Below are 16,724 nucleotides of genomic sequence, written 5' to 3'. Positions count from 1 at the left end.
GTAAACTTCCCTTCCAGTTTCTATATTAAATAATATCAAATGATAAGATTAGCTAGTAATTGAACATGTATTTGGTAAGTGTATATTTATTCTAGATAGAGAGATTGTCTAGCTAAAAACACAAATGGAATACCATATGGCAATTGAAAAATAAACAACAACAAAATACAAGTGTAGAACTTGTGCTCGTTAATAACTCTAATGATTTTCCCATTTCAGCCACTTAACAAGTTTTCAACTGGTTTTATACGCCCTGCCATGACTATTTCTAATATACAAGATACAAACGTTAGACGTAAAACATTTCTGTAGCCCATTATTAAAATTGTTTTTCTTTTTAATAATTTCTTTTTGTAAATGTAAACTTATGATTTTTTTATAATTTTAATTGATATTTATTTTCCCATGTCAACAATTCCATGACTCACTCACCTCTGTGGCTATGGTTTTTTCATCATCCATCAGTTTGTATCCCGATTCGCAGCTGACTATTCACAACCAACTCCAATCGATTTATATTGACTGCACTGATCCCAGACGTCGTCGCTCCTAGGTGTCGTAAAATTCAGCCAAGGCTCTATGAAGCTAATAGTAGCTTCATAGGAGTAGGTTGTGATGCGGATAATAGTAGTACTGTCGCAGTCGCCAATGTAGCATCTGTAGTGGATTCCACATTAATTTCAATTCAATAGGCAACGCTCTACATACCTGTGACCCACAGAACTGGCTGTAAATAAAAAGGGCATGCAAGGTGCTGCAAATGATGGGCAGGCAGAGCAGCACATAGTTGCGCATCTGAAAGCGTCCAAAGTCTCCAATCCTAACGATTCTTGCTTCGAATTGGATGTCCCGTGCAGCAGTTGCATCTTGCTTGATTTCTTCAACTTCCGTCTCATATGGCGCATTAAACAATAGTGCAAAAACTCTTTCATTTCACAATTCATATTTATTGTTAAACTTTATGCAAGAATTTAAAAAATATCACTTGATGTTGGAATGTGTTTGTTTGTTTTGTGGGTGTATCTTATATATGAGATAGAGAGACCGTTTAGCTAAGAATACAAATACAAATATCATATTTAAGATTACTAAAGCGTGCTCAAACTGAGATTTTGGAGTGTATATAAAGCAAGTGCCGGAAAACAAACAATCAACTCAGGAGTTTGTTCTCAATAACAGCTTAAATGAATTTATATTAATTTTATTTTTTTTTAAGCACTTAACAGGCTTTTAACTGGTTTTATATGGCGTGCCACTAGCGAACACTGCATAAAAGTGCCTACTCTTAATATACAACCTACAAAAGTTAGTCGTAAATCAATTCTTATATCCACAGTTGTAAATACCGTCCGAAATGTTGCATTTGTGTCAAACAAAATGTGAACTAATTATAATATCTTGTTAGAGATTCTACAAAAACTTTTCTCATATATGTATATGTTATATAGTGCTATATATATATGTATATATATAAACTGATACAGTATAAATATGCAGCTCTCGGCCGCAACTACAACGTTGTTTGTTTCTCTACGTTCCTAGTTATATATCAATCAATCTTATAAATTTGCAAGTATGATAATTTTCCAACTAGTTAAAAGGGGAATGCTCCGACATATCCAGAGCAAGCCTAGACTGTTTATAGATTATACATAGGATTACTAGTAGCATCGAACAGCTGAGTGCCCGTCGACTCAATCATCGAGCGCAACGCGATGCTGCGTTGCTTGGCCACGGCTTTGCGTAGCGTCAGCTCGAATACATTATCCTCATCGATGTTATCCATGGGCAAGTGATCCCTGCTGTCGGCCGGCTTCTCAGGCCTCTGAAATACCAATTGCTCGTGCTCGTACAAAACGCATGTTTCAGCAAATTCCTTGGCAAAGTATTGTGCTGTATTCCGGCTCTTGATGACCTCGCTGGGAAAGCATTGCAGCAGCTCCTCAAAGCTCAGCTCAGCTACGAGATTATTTAGTATTTCTGTGAATCAAGTCAAATTAATAAATAGTTACATTTAGACAATATTTAATAAGGCAACAAATACCTGCTATATGTGATTTCCAATTGGGCAGCGATTCTTGTTTACTAAGAATCTTACGCAGCAGCGACTCCCAATGCTTAGGCGTAAATCCGCACGACTATGGATGAAAGAATTAACAATTAACTTCAATTTTTATAAACTCATTTCTTACCTTGCCATATTGCCACAAGTAGGCGGGACAGAAGCTAAGCATATAATTGATAGCCAGATTCTTGGGCAATATTATTACCAAGAAGCTATCGATGCCTATTAGATTCGGCGATTTCTGTATGAATGCCAAGAACTCCGATATGATTTCGCGATCCACCTTGCTGGAGGCCAGCAGACTCTGAATCTTGAGAGTCAGAGTCAAGAGCTCATTGTGCCAGCCCGTGAAGCGCACCTCGAACTCGCCTTCGTCCTTCTTGGGATAGCTAAAGTCGCTGCGCTCAAAGGGCGGCAAGCGATTCAAGTACTGCGGACGTTCCAACAAGCACGGAATGGGTCGTATATAGGCTTTGATGTGCTGCTCGAACTCCTCGCCCTCTGGCAGCTTGTAATCGGGTATATAGGGCACAAATATCAGCTTGTTCGATAGTGGTTCGTTGACTTGCCGTACGCTTGGCTTGCTGCAATAGTTCGGGGCCATGCCGACCATATATGCAATGCATTCCATGCGCAGATTTAAGAAATCCTCGCGGCTGCTCTGCTGCTCCACATCAGCAGACTGCAGGTCAGTAATGAGATCACTGAGAGCCTTCAAGCGGCCCATGAACATGCGAAAGAGTATTTTGAGACCTTTCAGATTTGTGGCAGCCGCATCACCGTCTGGCTGCAGCTGAGACAACGAAGCATTCGAGCTGCGCTTTTGAAATGGGGAGCCGCCCTGCTGATCCTGCAGCTGGTCGTATACAATGCGCTGCTGTCGGCCGCTGATCGAGCGCTCATCGGGCGCCGAGCTGGCACACGAACTGGACAGCGATTGCACATCGGCCTCGCTGTGCAGAGAGGGCGCTCTCGAGCTGCTGCACTCATCATCATAGTCGTCGTCCAGCTGAGGCGGCGTCTGCGAGCGCACTTCGTGCGGCTGGAGCGACGAGCTCACGTCGTACAGATCATAGTAATACACTTGCAAGATGTTCACGAACACCTTCTGCGACGTCTGATAGCCCTTCTGGCCAATGTGCGAGGCGATGTAGTTCAGAAACAGCTGCAGCACCACGTCCAGCGTTAGGCTGTGCTCCATGCACAGAGCATGTATGAAGGCATCGCTAATGGCCTCAATGAGAGCGGGCTGCTCGGTCGCCAGCAGAATGGTCTCGCAGAAATCCGAAAAGGAAATTATGGCACTGGGCGTCGGCGTCGATGCGCAGCCACCCGAAGACTTGCCCTTCGTTGTGGCGCCCCGACGGGAGCGCTTACGCGCGGCATTCAGCGACTGCGACTGGGGCTCTGGCTGCTGCCGACGCTGATAAAGCACAGTGCTGTCATCAAAGAGCACATTCTTATGCTTGATCAGCGCCACAGCTAGAGAGCGACGCGTGGACTTGGCAATCACTTCCTGAGCGAGCAGATAGTTCGACATGCGACAAGCTGTGACAGCCAGCAACAGATTCTCATCGGGTGTGCTGCAAATTCAATTCAATAATTCAATTAAATTCCAACTTGAATTAGCTCTGCATATGCCCACTTACAGCGTCGTCAAGTACTTGAGATAATTGATCAGCTCGCCGCTCATGGCATCGGCCACCACTGGGGAGCTGAGCATTATCGCCGGTATATCGGCGGGCGCATGTTTGATGAACATATTGAGAAATTCCATGGAGAGAGGAACTTGTTTGTAGCCCTGCTGCAGCACGCGAGCGGGCGTGAAATATGGCGAGACAGTTTGATGCAAAAACGAAGACCTCAAGCGATCCGTGCCCAGGCTGAGCAAAAACAGTTTTACGGTATAGATGAGGCCAGCTAACTGTGATGTCTCCACCACCTGCTCGTTGTCCATGAACGCGGCTATGTAGTTGTTATAGATATCCACCAATTGCAGTTGGCACATCTTGTAGAAGCCCGTGGCTTGCAAGTAGACTTCTTGCTTATTGGAGCTGTGGTTGACAATTGAGGAAACATTAACATGGCTCTATATGTATTATATTAATAATAGTTGTCCTACCGTATGGAAAAGTCAGCCAACTTTCTGCAATTGGCCATAAACATCTTACGCAGCTCCTGTTCCCTCTCCACACTCAAGCGCTCGCCCTGCAGGGTCAAGCTCAATCTGAGCATAATATGCGCCTCCTCCATTAAATCGTAGAAATTCGAGCTGCTTACGCTGCGATACGATTCGGCAATGCCCTCGAGATCCTCTATAATGTGCTCCACCTTGGGCACCTCCAGGTTGTAGAGCGTCCACTCATTTACCACAGAGGACTGGGCGGCGGTGCTGCTGCTTCTCAGCAGGCTGTTGTGCTTGGCCTTGGCCTCTGCCAGGAATCTAGCTGCAATGTTCCGTTTGACAGCCACCGGGACAACCTCGCCGGTGCTGCGACGCTTGTGCTGCTCCAGCGCGGTATTCGTGATCAGCACCAACTGCTCTCGATTGACGCACACGAATTGCACGTGCATAAAGGCGGCCAGGCCGATAACAGCAATGGGTGAGCTGACGTCTGGCGAGGACTCCTCGGGAAAGAGTCCGCCAATGCTCGGATACTCGAAGCGATTGTGAAAGAGCTTGTGGCCAATGCGCGAGGTATGCGTTTCCACAGACTCCGAGGTGACGGCAAAGATAACATAGTCGTTCACATGCACCTGCAGCACAGGCGCCGTAAAGCTGTAGCTGGCCACCGGCTTCTCGTTCTCGCTGTACCACTTGCCCTGCGCACAGAACTGATACAGATAGCCATCCACGCTGCTGGCCACGAGCAGCGCATGGCCCACACAGCGCTGGTGCTGCGAGGACTTCAGAGTCCGGCGATTGGCATGCTTGAAAGTGGTCACGGCACTGGGCACCTGCTGGTTGCCCATGTCGTATTCGTCATCCTCATCCGGCTGCTGTTCGTTGTTGCGCTGATAGATGGCCTTCAGGTCCATGCATCTCAGTATATCCAAGACGCGTGACTGCGGATCCGAAGTCCTCATGCATATCTGCAGCAGTTTCCGTATATCGTACTGCACCGACACGTCCTCCGTCACACTGTTGCCGCCTGCACCGATGCCTCGCACATTCATGGCCTTCGCCTCGTTGATAAGCTTGATTTTAATGTCCGAGGCGCGCTGTGGCGTTATGGTTATCTCTTGCGTGTTATCTTCCGTGCCGCCGCAGCGATTGTTGCCATTCTCGCACTGATCCCACTGAGAACGCAGCTCAGGCTCGAATTCGCGTCCATAGGCCGTGTTCACCAGTCGCGCCACATTGAAATCGAGAGGCGTGCGTCCAGCTAAGCCCGGTCCGCTTATCAGCACAGGCTTGGCGCTGCTGGACGACTGCAAGGAATCGCTCTCACAGCTCTGCTGACTGTGCGTGCTGCTGACAGCCGCTGCACTCGCCTTACTGCCCAAGCTGAGCGACTCTGACAGGGGCTCGTCGCCCGCATAATCATTGTCCAGGCAGCTGTGATCATGCCCAGCAGCGGCGGCAGCGGTTGCCGCCTTGTTGGCCAGTGCATCGACCACCTTGAAGGCCACACAATAGCGATGGTTCAGACAGGCGATGACATTCTCGGCCAGGCACAGGCGCAGCGGCACAAAGTTCAGCTGCACGAAGAACTTGAAGGGCAGAAAGTCGATGAACGAGAACCTCGGCTGGGTATTCTCGTGCACGCACTGCGTATACTCGTACAGATAGATGCGGTCCTTGCTGCTCACGATTATGTTGCCGGACGTCTGACAGGTCTGCACCAAATCCGGCGGACTGCGCAGCGGCAGCTCAATCACATCGATGCTCTCGATCAGCGGCGTCTTGGGCGTTGTCATCGAGGCAATGCGTATTGTGATGGGCAGCTCATTCAGCTTGGCGTCTGGGAACTTCCAGAAGTTCGCATAGATGCGCACGAACATTTTGGTATCGTCCTCAGAGCAAACCGTGTTGCTGTTGCTGCTCGATGTGCAGCTTATGCTGGTGCTGTTTGAGTGCACCGGACTGCCAGCTTGCTCCTTCTCCAGGGTGAGCAGGTACTTGCCTAGAGTGAGTGGGAATATATGAGCTAGATGGAAGATATATACTATGTAAGGCCCTCGCTTACCAGCCTCGCAATAGATAAGCTGCACCACCTCGCCGACTGTGGCCAAGGTATACCTAAATGGCATACGCTCATCAATCGCTGGCGTGGGCGAAGTCGCATCTCCCGCTGCTGTTTGATCCTCCTGCGTGCCATATTCCTGCTGCTCTGACTGCTGTGGCTGCTGCTGCTGCTGCTGCTTACCACCAATGTCATAGATCTCGATAAACTGCTCCGCACTGCTGATGGCTATGCGATTGTTGCCAATTAGGGTGGCTGCCAGAATGTCGCCGTTTAGAGCATATGTCTGCTGCTTGGCAAAGTTGTAGGCCTGCAAAATCTTCACCATGGCGACGCTGTCCTCACTGCAAGCGGCACAAAAGTAAACGAACCACTTAAAAGCAATCAAATCAAATGGAGCACTGCAATGCGATATAACGCCCCAATGACTTCATCGTCCGCCGTCCAACAGAGACTGAGCTGCTTCGCTGCTTCACAGCCCAAAGTCCCCTAAAAAGTAACGCTGATGATGTCGACCGGCTGAGTGTCTGAGTCTGAGTGGGTTGACTCTGCTACTGGCTACTCTCTATTAGCAGGGGGCTCGCTCGAGCAGTAGTTGTTATCGTTCTCGTGGGCAGCAGCCATTAGCATAATTGCGCGCTTATGCTGGGAGGCAGAGCGCAGAGCTGTAGCGTAATTCTAGCAGCTCTATTTGTATATGTTTGTGCGTTTGCGGCTGAGGGTTTGTCATCTTGGATTACCACACTTTAATTTAAATTAATTTCAGCAATACATTTGACATTAATAGTCAAATTATTCTCACACTCTCTCTTTCTCTCGCTATCTCTCTCTATCATATGTATACATATTTATGTTTATTAATAAATACTATTTAAGTCAGTTGGGTTTTCATTTAACTATTTAGAATAATTATACAAAAATTTTACAGCTTTGTTAATAATATATATGGGCAAAAAAAAAATTAATAATAATAATATATAAATAAAACAAACAAAAATTTAAATGCATTTAATTTAATTTGGAATTCGATTTCATTTTAATATTTATTATTACGCCAACCATTTTATAATTCATTTTAAATAGTTACAAATTATATAAAATATAAATATTATATAAAATATAGTTTTAGGTAATCAGCTATTTAGAATTTTTGTTCTTGAAAAAATTTTCAAAAAATTTTAATATTTTAAAAGTGAGAAATTTAGTTTAATACTAATATTCTTAATATCCTAGTTATGAATATCAAACCATTTATAAATAGAAGTCGCTGCTCCCTTAAACAACATTTAACAACTGACAACTGAAATTCATAAGTGATTTTTGATGGGCACGACATGAGATATTACAACAGGTCAGTGCTGCACCTGCCGCTTCCTTTTAACATTCTTTCTCTTTATCCATTAATAATGCGAAATTAGGTCACAATTATACACACACAATACCTGGCCACGCATACCCGACCCACTAGCCAACCCACCCATCGAGCCAAGTCAAATCGTTGTCACAGTATTTGGTCAAGCAATAAATATAAATGCCACTTGACTGGGGCTGGGCAGCTTCTACGTGCGCTTACCTAATTAAGCCATAGTTGGACACACATACATATATCAAATAAAGAATAACACTAGAGGTAAATCAAGGGGAACACAAGGAACGAAACTTTTGAATGACGCACCCATGACTCGAAATATATACACCGGAAATAGATTCAAACACGACACGAAATATTCTATTTTTGACCACACAGAGAGCCGGGCTCTCGCAGGTCAAATGCCGATCAATAATTCTTCTGATAATTATCTGCAATGCGTGTGCATTAAGCTAAATGAGTAAATCTGTACGTGCGTGTGTGTATGTGTATGGGAGTGGGCGTGTATGTGTGTATGTAGGCATGTGTGTGTATTGTATATGCGCTGCATTTGGCAAGCGGTATTTCGAAAAAAATCAATAGCTCTGCGGTTTGCCAAAAATTTTATATAAGCCGGAACTAATAGTATTCACCCAGAAATATTCAATAAAATAATAATAGTCTTATTACCAACAATGCAAATTTAAAAACGCTTTAATTTTAATACTTATTCATTCCACTTCATTAATTATTCAAACAATTGAGCTCGTACATTCAAAAAGTAGCGGAATAGCCTCGGTTGGCTGCAAGCCTTATGCCACTTTATTCAGTTGATTTATACTGAATTTCGAAACATTTTAAACCATTTTTCATACACTAATACACATTTTTATTTGTTTACTTAAAGTTTCCATTGGCAAAACATAATTGGATAAAACTAATTCGCCTGTTTACATCTTTTCGATAGCGTTGCCACTTGGGCAACTGAACTCAATGCTAACAAGACAGCTGTTCGGATAAACGCGTCATATGGCAGCACTGAAGCACGCTGCAGTACTATATGCTTGTCCCGCTCGCACGCCCGCTCAGCTGTTGCCGACCGCTTGTTGCGTTCAAAATCAAAGTCGCAATTTCACAAAAGCGATGAACAGCGAATATTAAAAACAAAATAATATGAGTAACTCCACGCGTGCCTTTGTTGGCATGCAAAACAAATATGACCGTGTGGTCCTGCTGGTAGACATGGACTGCTTTTTCTGCCAAGTAGAGGAGAAACAGCATCCCGAGTATCAAGGCAAGCCGCTGGCTGTGGTGCAATACAATCCTTGGCGCGGAGGCGGCATCATAGCTGTAAACTATGCGGCGCGTGCAAAGGGTGTAACACGGCATATGCGAGGCGATGAGGCCAAGGAACTGTGCCACGACATAATCCTGTGCAAGGTGCCCAACATCAGGGAAAAGGCAGATACGAGTAAATACCGCGATGCGGGAAAAGAGGTGGCCAATGTGCTGCAGCGCTTCACCCAGCTGCTGGAACGCGCATCTGTAGATGAGGCCTATCTGGACATAACAGAGACAGTTAATCAGCGCATTGAGCAGCTACAAACCGTAAGAATTGGATAGAGTAAATATTTATTTAAATCTAATACAATAGAATATCTTTCCAGGGCACCTTTTCATTGAAGCCCGAAGAGCTGGTCAATTGTTATGCCGTTGGCTATGATAATATTGGCGATTATGTGAATAAGATCACCAATCGCTTTGCCAATCCTTATGTGGATGATGAACGCTATGTGCTTGCCTACGATCCCAACGACCTTCCGGCAGTGCGTCAAAGCGACTTACGTCTATTGATTGGCGCCTGCATTGCGGGTGAGGTGCGTGCCGCAGTCAAGGCAGAAACGGGCTACGAATGCTCGGCAGGCATCGCGCATAATAAAATACTTGCGAAGCTGGCGGCGGGCATGAACAAGCCGAATAAACAGACAATACTGCCACTGGCGCAGATACCGCCGCTCTTCGACCAGCTGCCGGTGGGTAAAATCAAGGGAATGGGCGGCAAATTCGGAGAAACAGTGTGCGAAACACTCGGCGTTAAATTCTTGGGCCAGGTGCTCAAGTACAGCGAGAAGGACTTGCAGCGCAAGTTGGACGAGAAGAGTGGGTGAGTTGAAGAATAACTCCCCTTTATAAATGGTTCTTGATTAACTATCTTCCCATTCCCCACAGTACCTGGTTGCACAACATAGCACGTGGTATCGATCTGGAGGCGGTGACGCCACGTTTTTACTCCAAAAGCATTGGCTGCTGCAAAAAATTCCCCGGTCGCAATAATATAACTGGCCTGAAGACACTGCAGCACTGGCTAGGGGAGCTAGCGAGCGAGATAAATGATCGTCTAGAGAAGGATTTCATAGAAAACAATCGTAAGGCAAAGCAAATGGTTGTGCAGTACGTGCAGGACATCGATGGCCAAGAGGTGGCCAGTTCCCGTTCCATGCCACTCAATCAATGCGATCAGGAGACGCTCGTCAAGCAGTCGCTGGAGCTGATCAAGACCAATACAAAAACGTTCTTGCGTCCTGGCAGCGAGGCTGCCCTCAACAATGCCATCAAATTCCTGGGTATCAGTGTGGGCAAGTTCGAATCGGCATCCAGTGCGCAGAACAGTCTCCAGACGATGTTCGCCAACCAGGCTGCCAAGAAGCGTCGCATCAGTGTGGAGGAGTCTGTGGAAAAGCCAATTGTGGAACAAGCGAAGCCGAAGCAAACCGAAGAGGGTAAAATGAAGAGCTTCTTCGCGAATTACTTGCAGGCGCGCAAAGAGGAGCCCTCGGAAGAGCAATTGCCGAAAGAGGAAACTAAAATCGATAAGCTGGCAGAGGTGACAGCCACGCCTCTCAATGCAACAGAAGCACCGAAGAAAAGTTTTTTTGAATCATATAAAAAGAAATTGATTGATGCGTCTGTTTCAAGAGATGCCAGCGACGACAAGTTAACGCCTGCTTCTACGCCTCCTGAACTTAGAGAGAGCTTTTTTGTCAAGTATCTGAAGCAGCAAAGAGAAGTCAAGAAAGATGCGGAGCAATCAAATGAGACAAAGTCTGAGGCCAACAGTTCGTCTGAAATGCAAGATTTGGCCGCAGAACTGGATGAGATTGAATCAAACAATAATAAGCCGCATCAAGAAAATGAGACTGTGCCACCAGAACAGTCAAGCAATCATAATCCCCATTCAGAGGTTGAAGTTCTGCCTTCTACATCAAAACGTAAATTGGATCAGGAAAATTCCAGTGAACCAGCGACAGCCACAGACTTTACGAGTACGTACGTGGAGTACGCATTGCCAGAGCTGCGCCCAGAGTTGATCAGCTTTGTCAAGTGCGAGGAGTGTGGCGCCCAAATACCCGACGATGTGAAGGCGCTGCAAACCCATCGCGATCATCACTTTGCCCAGCAGCTGAATCGACAGCTACGCTCGGAGCAGCGCGAGGAAGCGCAGCGTATTCGATTGAATGCCACAACCACAACAGTTGCCTCACCCCCAACCAAAGCTGCGACCGCAAAGAAAGCTAAAAAGGCTAGCGGAGCCACAGCAACGACAACAACAACTCCTAAGCCTGTCAATAGCATTACGAAGTTCTTGGCACCCAAGCAACCACTGGAACCACCTCCCAGCTGCAGCAATGCACCCATGGAGCTCTGCGCCGAATGCAAAACATATGTCAAATCCGTGGATATGCCGGAGCATTTGGATTTCCATATGGCCAAAAAGCTACAGCGCGAACTCAATCAGCTGGAGGTGCGCACGATTATCACCTCAACGAACAAAAAGTCAACGCCGCCGCCTGCCAGCAAGAAGCTAAACAGTACCTTAAACGCTACCTCGGCTAACCATTCGATTACCAAGTTCTTTACGCAGACCAATTAGGAAGCACAACACTTTACCATAATTTGAAATCATGCTTGCAAACAGTCAGTTCCTCCATAATGAAAGTATTATAATAATAATTTATTTGCGCAGCTAAGGCAGCTAAGCTAACTCACATGTGGCAACTATTGAGGTGTTGAGTCTAGTTGAATATTAAAGTCACATTGAGAACTATCGTATGTATCATTCCGGTCTGTGTGCCATTATGTACCAGTTATGCTACTAGTTATATTAAGCAATTTTTTTTTTTTTTTTTTTCATATATAAGTTGAAGATTATTCATCATACGATATACATATTTCAAATAAATAAAGTTTCATTATAACTTTATTAAATGAAATCGAAGTTATATCCTCTTTGCATTTTGTATAAAATATACAAAATATAAAAAATTAAATTTTCGTAAAATACTTGCATTGCATATTAAAACTTAAATAATTTCTTAATGTGTGTTAATACTCCCACTTTCAAAATCAAACTAGAATCCTTTCAATGGATTCCATTGGATTGGATTTTGGGTATTTTGCAGTCCTCTGACAGAAAAACAGATTAAAATATTTTTGGCTCTGAGTGGAGCAGCGAATGTAGTCTATTTTAATTAATATCTCGAAGTACTTAAGACAAAATAATGACAAATAGAGATATATATAGGTACACATGATATATAATGCAAAGTTGTCTTTGAACTGTCTCGTGGTTGTCTTAGAACTATAAAGTGCTTATAGACTAGAGAGTAAGGCTGTTATGCGGGTTGGTTGATGCTCTGATCCTTTGGCGGTTTCTTGACACCGATGGCGTGCGCCTCCTTGACCGTGGTGGGCAGCACAAGGTTCGTGGTCTCGGGGAAGAAGAGCGTGAGGCAGCCACTGAAGATGGCGGCGCAGGCAAAGAGAATGGCGGGAGCGTTTGCGTAATACTTGGCCTAAATCAGAAATCAGAAAACCAAAATTGAGTTGAAATAGAATTTGAGAAATGTGATCTCTGTCCCGACATACCAGCAGCGGCGTCTGCGGCGCCAGCATGGAGCCAAATCTGCCCATCATGGAGCAGAAGCTGAGCAGGCTGTTCCTCAGGTTGGTGGGAAAGATCTCCGAGGCAAAGAAGTAGAGCACCTGGAAGCTGGCCGTGATGGTCAGCTTGCCCACCAGGAAGAGCACCAGCTGCAGCACCTGCTGATCGCCTCCAGCGAAAATGGTGCCGATGCAGCAGAGGCCACTGAAGATCATCAGGCCGCACAGCGAGTAGCGTCTGCCAAAGCGATCCATGATGAGCAGCGGCATGAAGAAGCCCGGAATCTCCACAAGCGCGATGTAAGCAAAGTTATTATACTTATCGCCATCCAGGAGCACAACATTCAAGCTCAGCCCATAGTAGACCAGGACATTGACAATCCAGCAGAGCGAGCAGTTGGCGATGCGCCATTTGAAGTTGCGGAAGGCCTCGCGAATGGGAAACTTGCTCTCCTCGGACTGCTGCAGCTTGTCCTTGTTGGCGATGACCAGCTTGTCCAGCACACTCTCCGACAGCCTGCGCTTGTTCACGTTGGCCGCGCGTCGCAATATGCCGCGGGCACGCTCCTCCTTGCCGACGCTGAGCAGCCAGCGCACGCTCTCGGGCAGTATCCAGAAGTAGGCCAGCAGGATCAGCGACGGCCCGTAGGTGATCCGCAGCAGATTGCGCCAGTTCTGGAAGCCCTTGGCGAACATGGCCAGCGCCACCTCGCCCACGGCATAGAAAACGGTGATCACGCTGCAGGCGAGCACCCGCCGCTTCGGTCCGACGAGCTCAATGCCGATGATGAAGCACGTGGAGTAGAGCGTGCTGCTGGTCAGATTGTCCAAGAACTCAAAGATCAAAAACCAAATATAACTGGGCGAATACGAGCGCACAACGCCCAGCACGGCCCCAAAAATGCCGCCCAGCGCAATGGAAAAGCTGCGGCCATAGCTGAAAATTAAACAAATTAATCGAATGCTTATGGAAAATTTCCTGATTTAGTGGGTTTCATTCTCACCGATCAGCCACAACACCTCCCAGTGGTATGCCAAAGAATTGCCCCAGATTATTGATGGTGCCGACCAGCGATAATTTCCACTCATCTTCGCAGTAAATTCCAAACTACAAAAGGTAATTTAGAATAAATTAGTGCTCTCTCCCTGATCCATCTTGAGGAATTCTTAATGAAAAAGTTGCAATCATTTATAATAATAAATTGGCACTACAATAGTTCCATTTCGCAGGTCGTTTATTCACTTGAGTCGTTTATTCGTCTGTTTATCAGCTCTTTATGTGATTTGCCTCCATTTGCATATCTAATCTAGACTCGTTATTTACATATGTATGCTGCAAATTGCCGTTAAAATTGCCCCTGAAAAGCTGAGCCTCGGCTCTGCCCAGACGCGGCTTGTGGCACATTTATCTTGCGTTTGTCAAGGCCAATAAGTCGAGTGATAAAACTTTGAGCTTATCACAACAACTATTCCTGGTAAACAACATTAGGCATTACCTCAACAATAATATTATTAAATGTTTACAATCAATGAAATTGAGAGCTTTATGTTGACTTTCTTAGTCTCACATATTTAAATATCAATAGTAATATTACGTTTTTACAGATTCATACAGATTCATTTATAATCTATCACTATAATCTATAATTATTTATTTCTGTTGCCAACTATCGACAGTTCCTCGCATTTCCTAGAATCTCTAGAGTAGCTTTCAAACAATTTAGACTCTATCATGCCCCCACTCGGCGTAGCTACACATATTTCATATTCCTCTAGTTTTAATAGCGCCATAAATAAAAAATAGTATTTATAATGTTAAACTAGGAGAGTTTTACACAAACAAATAGTGTTAAATCGCACTAGGGTATGCACGAGAATATATTTGAAATTTACGAACGTGTCTAGAAATGATTCAATGTAAGCTTCATGGGCTCTCAAACTGTGTAAACAAACTATAATACCTAAATTATTTAGTTTTGAGCAAAGTGATAGCGAAAGCTTAGAAAATAAATAATATAACAAAACCAATTTGAAGCCTAAATTATAGAATGTAATTAAAAGTATCGAAAAGTAATTAATATAATATATAATTAATAATTTTTAAATAATAAAAAAATAGGATAGAAATAACTCATTTCTATATAAAAATAAATCAAAATAGTTGTGTTTATTATATGAAATTATATCTATATTGCCTAATAATTATTTAATTACAACTTTTTAGTTTCTAACCCCTTATGCCAATAACTACTTTATAAGGACTAAATTGTGATTTCAGCTCATTTCAGGCGTCTCAATTATGATAGAAACCTGTTCTGTTCACTTCTTGTCATGCTTATAAAAAATGAAAATCAATTAAAAACCAGACATATCCAAAACTGAGAAAACTCATTATCGTATCATAGAAAAATGTAAAGAGAGCAACTTAGATTTGTAACATCAACAAAAGTAAATAGTTCTCAAGCAGTAGAGTTAAAATAGATAGTGATAGAGCCATTCAGACTATACGATTTTGATTATATTTGAGCAAGTGCTTAATGAGCAGTGGAAGGCTTACAGTTAGCCGTCTGGCCCATGCTTATCGACACTGAAAATTTACAATTGTACAGTTTTGTAGGCCCCTCTGCGAGGGTGACCGATCAAAGGTGACGGCAAGCATGTAGAGAGGCCGGGCTAGTCATTGAACTTGTGATAAGGTAGCCGAATAGTTACCAGAAAACCAGCCAGCCTGACTCAAGTCTTGCTTGGATCACTGACATGCGCAGAAAATCGGATGACTTATTATCAAAGTCCATGCCTGGCGAGAGTCTGGCGTTTATTGTGGGCCCTGGCCTGATAAGTGTCGGGGCCCCCAACATCGTCGTCTCGCTGACGTGGTTATTCGCACAACAGAACTTTGATACTCACGTCATTGGAAATGGTTAATTCTTGATCACGGAATACGAAATCGTTGTCGGCGCATCGCTCGGCGTTATCCTTGTTGTAATTTCTTGCCACACAAATGTCCGCAGTTTGATTCCAGCTGGAGAGCTCTTTGTTCTCGTAGCGACGGCACTTGTCCAAATCCTTGCCATTCTTTGGTATGCTGTACTCTGTCCAGGGCTCCTCGTAGCGGCTATTGGGCCCGTCGCACTCTGTAATGTTGCATCTGTTGATTTGAAGAGTTTCGTTTGAGGCTCGTCTCGCCGACCAACTGGCTAAAGCTTAACTAAAGTTCACCTGTGCATCACAGTTCCGGCCGTGAAGACGTACGTCACCGAGAACATGGCATGGAACATCATTGGCAAGCAGATCAGCAGGAAGATGAACAGCTGAAAGCGACCGAACTGCCCAATGTGCTTCAATATGGAATCGAGGGTGATGTCCTCGGGATCGGCGCCATTTGATTGGGTGACCACCTCCATTTGGGGAATGGTCGGAGGTGGCGACTCCTCGGTAGCCGGCATTGATCCCAAGTTCTGTTCACAAATTTGTGCACAATTAATGAACTATTCCGTGTTTATTTATACGCGTGTGTTTTGAACGATTTCGCTTTTTTCTTATATTTGCCAAGTTTATTTTTAAATGCGAACAACTCTTACGTTGTTCACGGCACGAAAACACGAGACACACTGCGAGCGTCGGATCACAACTACAGGGCGATCGCCCAACTGTTGAGTCAATCTATGGTGTTTCGCCCTCTCTCGCTGTGTTTCTGTCTGTGCCTCTCTCATGATCTCGACAGAGCGCCGCCTCGGGCCAATTGCTTAAGTTGGCTCTCACTAGGCCCTGTCCTGACAGATTAACTACGCGAATCTAGACACTGGCATTCTCTGCTTTGATTAGATTGCTCAATTTTATATAGATGTTAAGCCTATTTAGATTGCAATCAAAGATAAACGACTGATACACAAGCTCGATAAGCTGAAATGTCCAAGTCAATTAATCAGTTCTGAAAATACTCTATCAGTCCTATAAAGTATTTATTATGCTTTCTTTTTTTTTTTTTTTTTTTTTGAGTATTTTGAAAAAAAAAGTGTTAATTGTTTCTGAAATGAAATAAAAATATATTTTAATATTTGTATAATACAAATACATACATAATATAAAATACACATATAATAAACAATATATGTACTATCTTTTAATTTTTTATTTATTTTGCTGAACTGCAAACTTTAAGGTAAAAGTAAACTTTAATTGT

General features: G+C 44.3%; 3 protein-coding genes across 4 annotated transcripts; 1 reads left to right on the top strand and 2 right to left on the bottom strand.

Moving 5' to 3' along the window:
- Positions 1–926: 926 nt before the first annotated feature.
- Positions 927–8,563, bottom strand: LOC108651754 (uncharacterized). 2 transcript variants are annotated; one of them, XM_018101636.3, is made up of 7 exons: positions 8,373–8,563; positions 6,256–6,596; positions 4,188–6,192; positions 3,715–4,119; positions 2,193–3,648; positions 2,045–2,138; positions 927–1,980 (listed from the first exon to the last, which is right to left on the bottom strand). In XM_018101636.3, the coding sequence occupies exons 2-7, from the start codon at positions 6,578–6,580 to the stop codon at positions 1,640–1,642; spliced, it is 4,626 nt and encodes a 1,541-aa protein (XP_017957125.1). In that variant the 5' UTR covers positions 6,581–6,596; positions 8,373–8,563; the 3' UTR covers positions 927–1,639. The 2 variants fall into 2 exon arrangements, with proteins under 2 accessions (XP_017957125.1, XP_089116536.1); XM_089260410.1 differs by lacking the exon at positions 8,373–8,563 and adding an exon at positions 7,826–8,251.
- A 95-nt stretch (positions 8,564–8,658) lies between these two features.
- On the top strand, positions 8,659–12,384 carry PolH (DNA polymerase eta). The gene is made up of 3 exons (XM_018101640.3): positions 8,659–9,208; positions 9,268–9,764; positions 9,830–12,384. Exons 1-3 carry the CDS (start codon positions 8,774–8,776, stop codon positions 11,529–11,531), a joined length of 2,634 nt encoding a protein of 877 aa, XP_017957129.1. The 5' UTR covers positions 8,659–8,773; the 3' UTR covers positions 11,532–12,384.
- Positions 12,087–16,191, bottom strand: SLC22A (SLC22A family member). The gene is made up of 5 exons (XM_018101643.2): positions 15,761–16,191; positions 15,449–15,689; positions 13,546–13,649; positions 12,527–13,478; positions 12,087–12,453 (listed from the first exon to the last, which is right to left on the bottom strand). The coding sequence occupies exons 1-5, from the start codon at positions 15,985–15,987 to the stop codon at positions 12,274–12,276; spliced, it is 1,704 nt and encodes a 567-aa protein (XP_017957132.1). The 5' UTR covers positions 15,988–16,191; the 3' UTR covers positions 12,087–12,273.
- Positions 16,192–16,724: the final 533 nt, after the last annotated feature.

The sequence above is a fragment of the Drosophila navojoa genome, chromosome 4, assembly GCF_054131105.1.
Source record: "Drosophila navojoa isolate 15081-1374.11 chromosome 4, UAZ_NAV_1.0, whole genome shotgun sequence".
NCBI lineage: Eukaryota > Metazoa > Arthropoda > Insecta > Diptera > Drosophilidae > Drosophila > Drosophila navojoa.
The sequence above is the reverse complement of the archived record's forward strand: the minus strand, read 5'-3'. Positions and strand labels throughout refer to the sequence as shown.

Bases quoted from the DNA above. Each gene is read 5' to 3' on its own strand.
- LOC108651754 (XM_018101636.3), bottom strand. From the start codon at position 6,580: ATGGTGAAGATTTTGCAGGCCTACAACTTTGCCAAGCAGCAGACATAT. The intron at 3,649-3,714 runs GTAAGTGGGCAT...TTGAATTTGCAG, and splicing joins CTCAAGTACTTGACGACGCT to CACACCCGATGAGAATCTGT. The intron at 2,139-2,192 runs GTAAGAAATGAG...TTTCATCCATAG, and splicing joins ACTTGTGGCAATATGGCAAG to TCGTGCGGATTTACGCCTAA.
- PolH (XM_018101640.3), top strand. From the start codon at position 8,774: ATGAGTAACTCCACGCGTGCCTTTGTTGGCATGCAAAACAAATATGAC. The intron at 9,209-9,267 runs GTAAGAATTGGA...ATATCTTTCCAG, and splicing joins GCATTGAGCAGCTACAAACC to GGCACCTTTTCATTGAAGCC. The intron at 9,765-9,829 runs GTGAGTTGAAGA...CATTCCCCACAG, and splicing joins AAGTTGGACGAGAAGAGTGG to TACCTGGTTGCACAACATAG.
- SLC22A (XM_018101643.2), bottom strand. From the start codon at position 15,987: ATGCCGGCTACCGAGGAGTCGCCACCTCCGACCATTCCCCAAATGGAG. The intron at 15,690-15,760 runs GTGAACTTTAGT...TCAAATCAACAG, and splicing joins GCCGGAACTGTGATGCACAG to ATGCAACATTACAGAGTGCG. The intron at 13,650-15,448 runs GTGAGTATCAAA...TACCTTTTGTAG, and splicing joins AATTAACCATTTCCAATGAC to TTTGGAATTTACTGCGAAGA.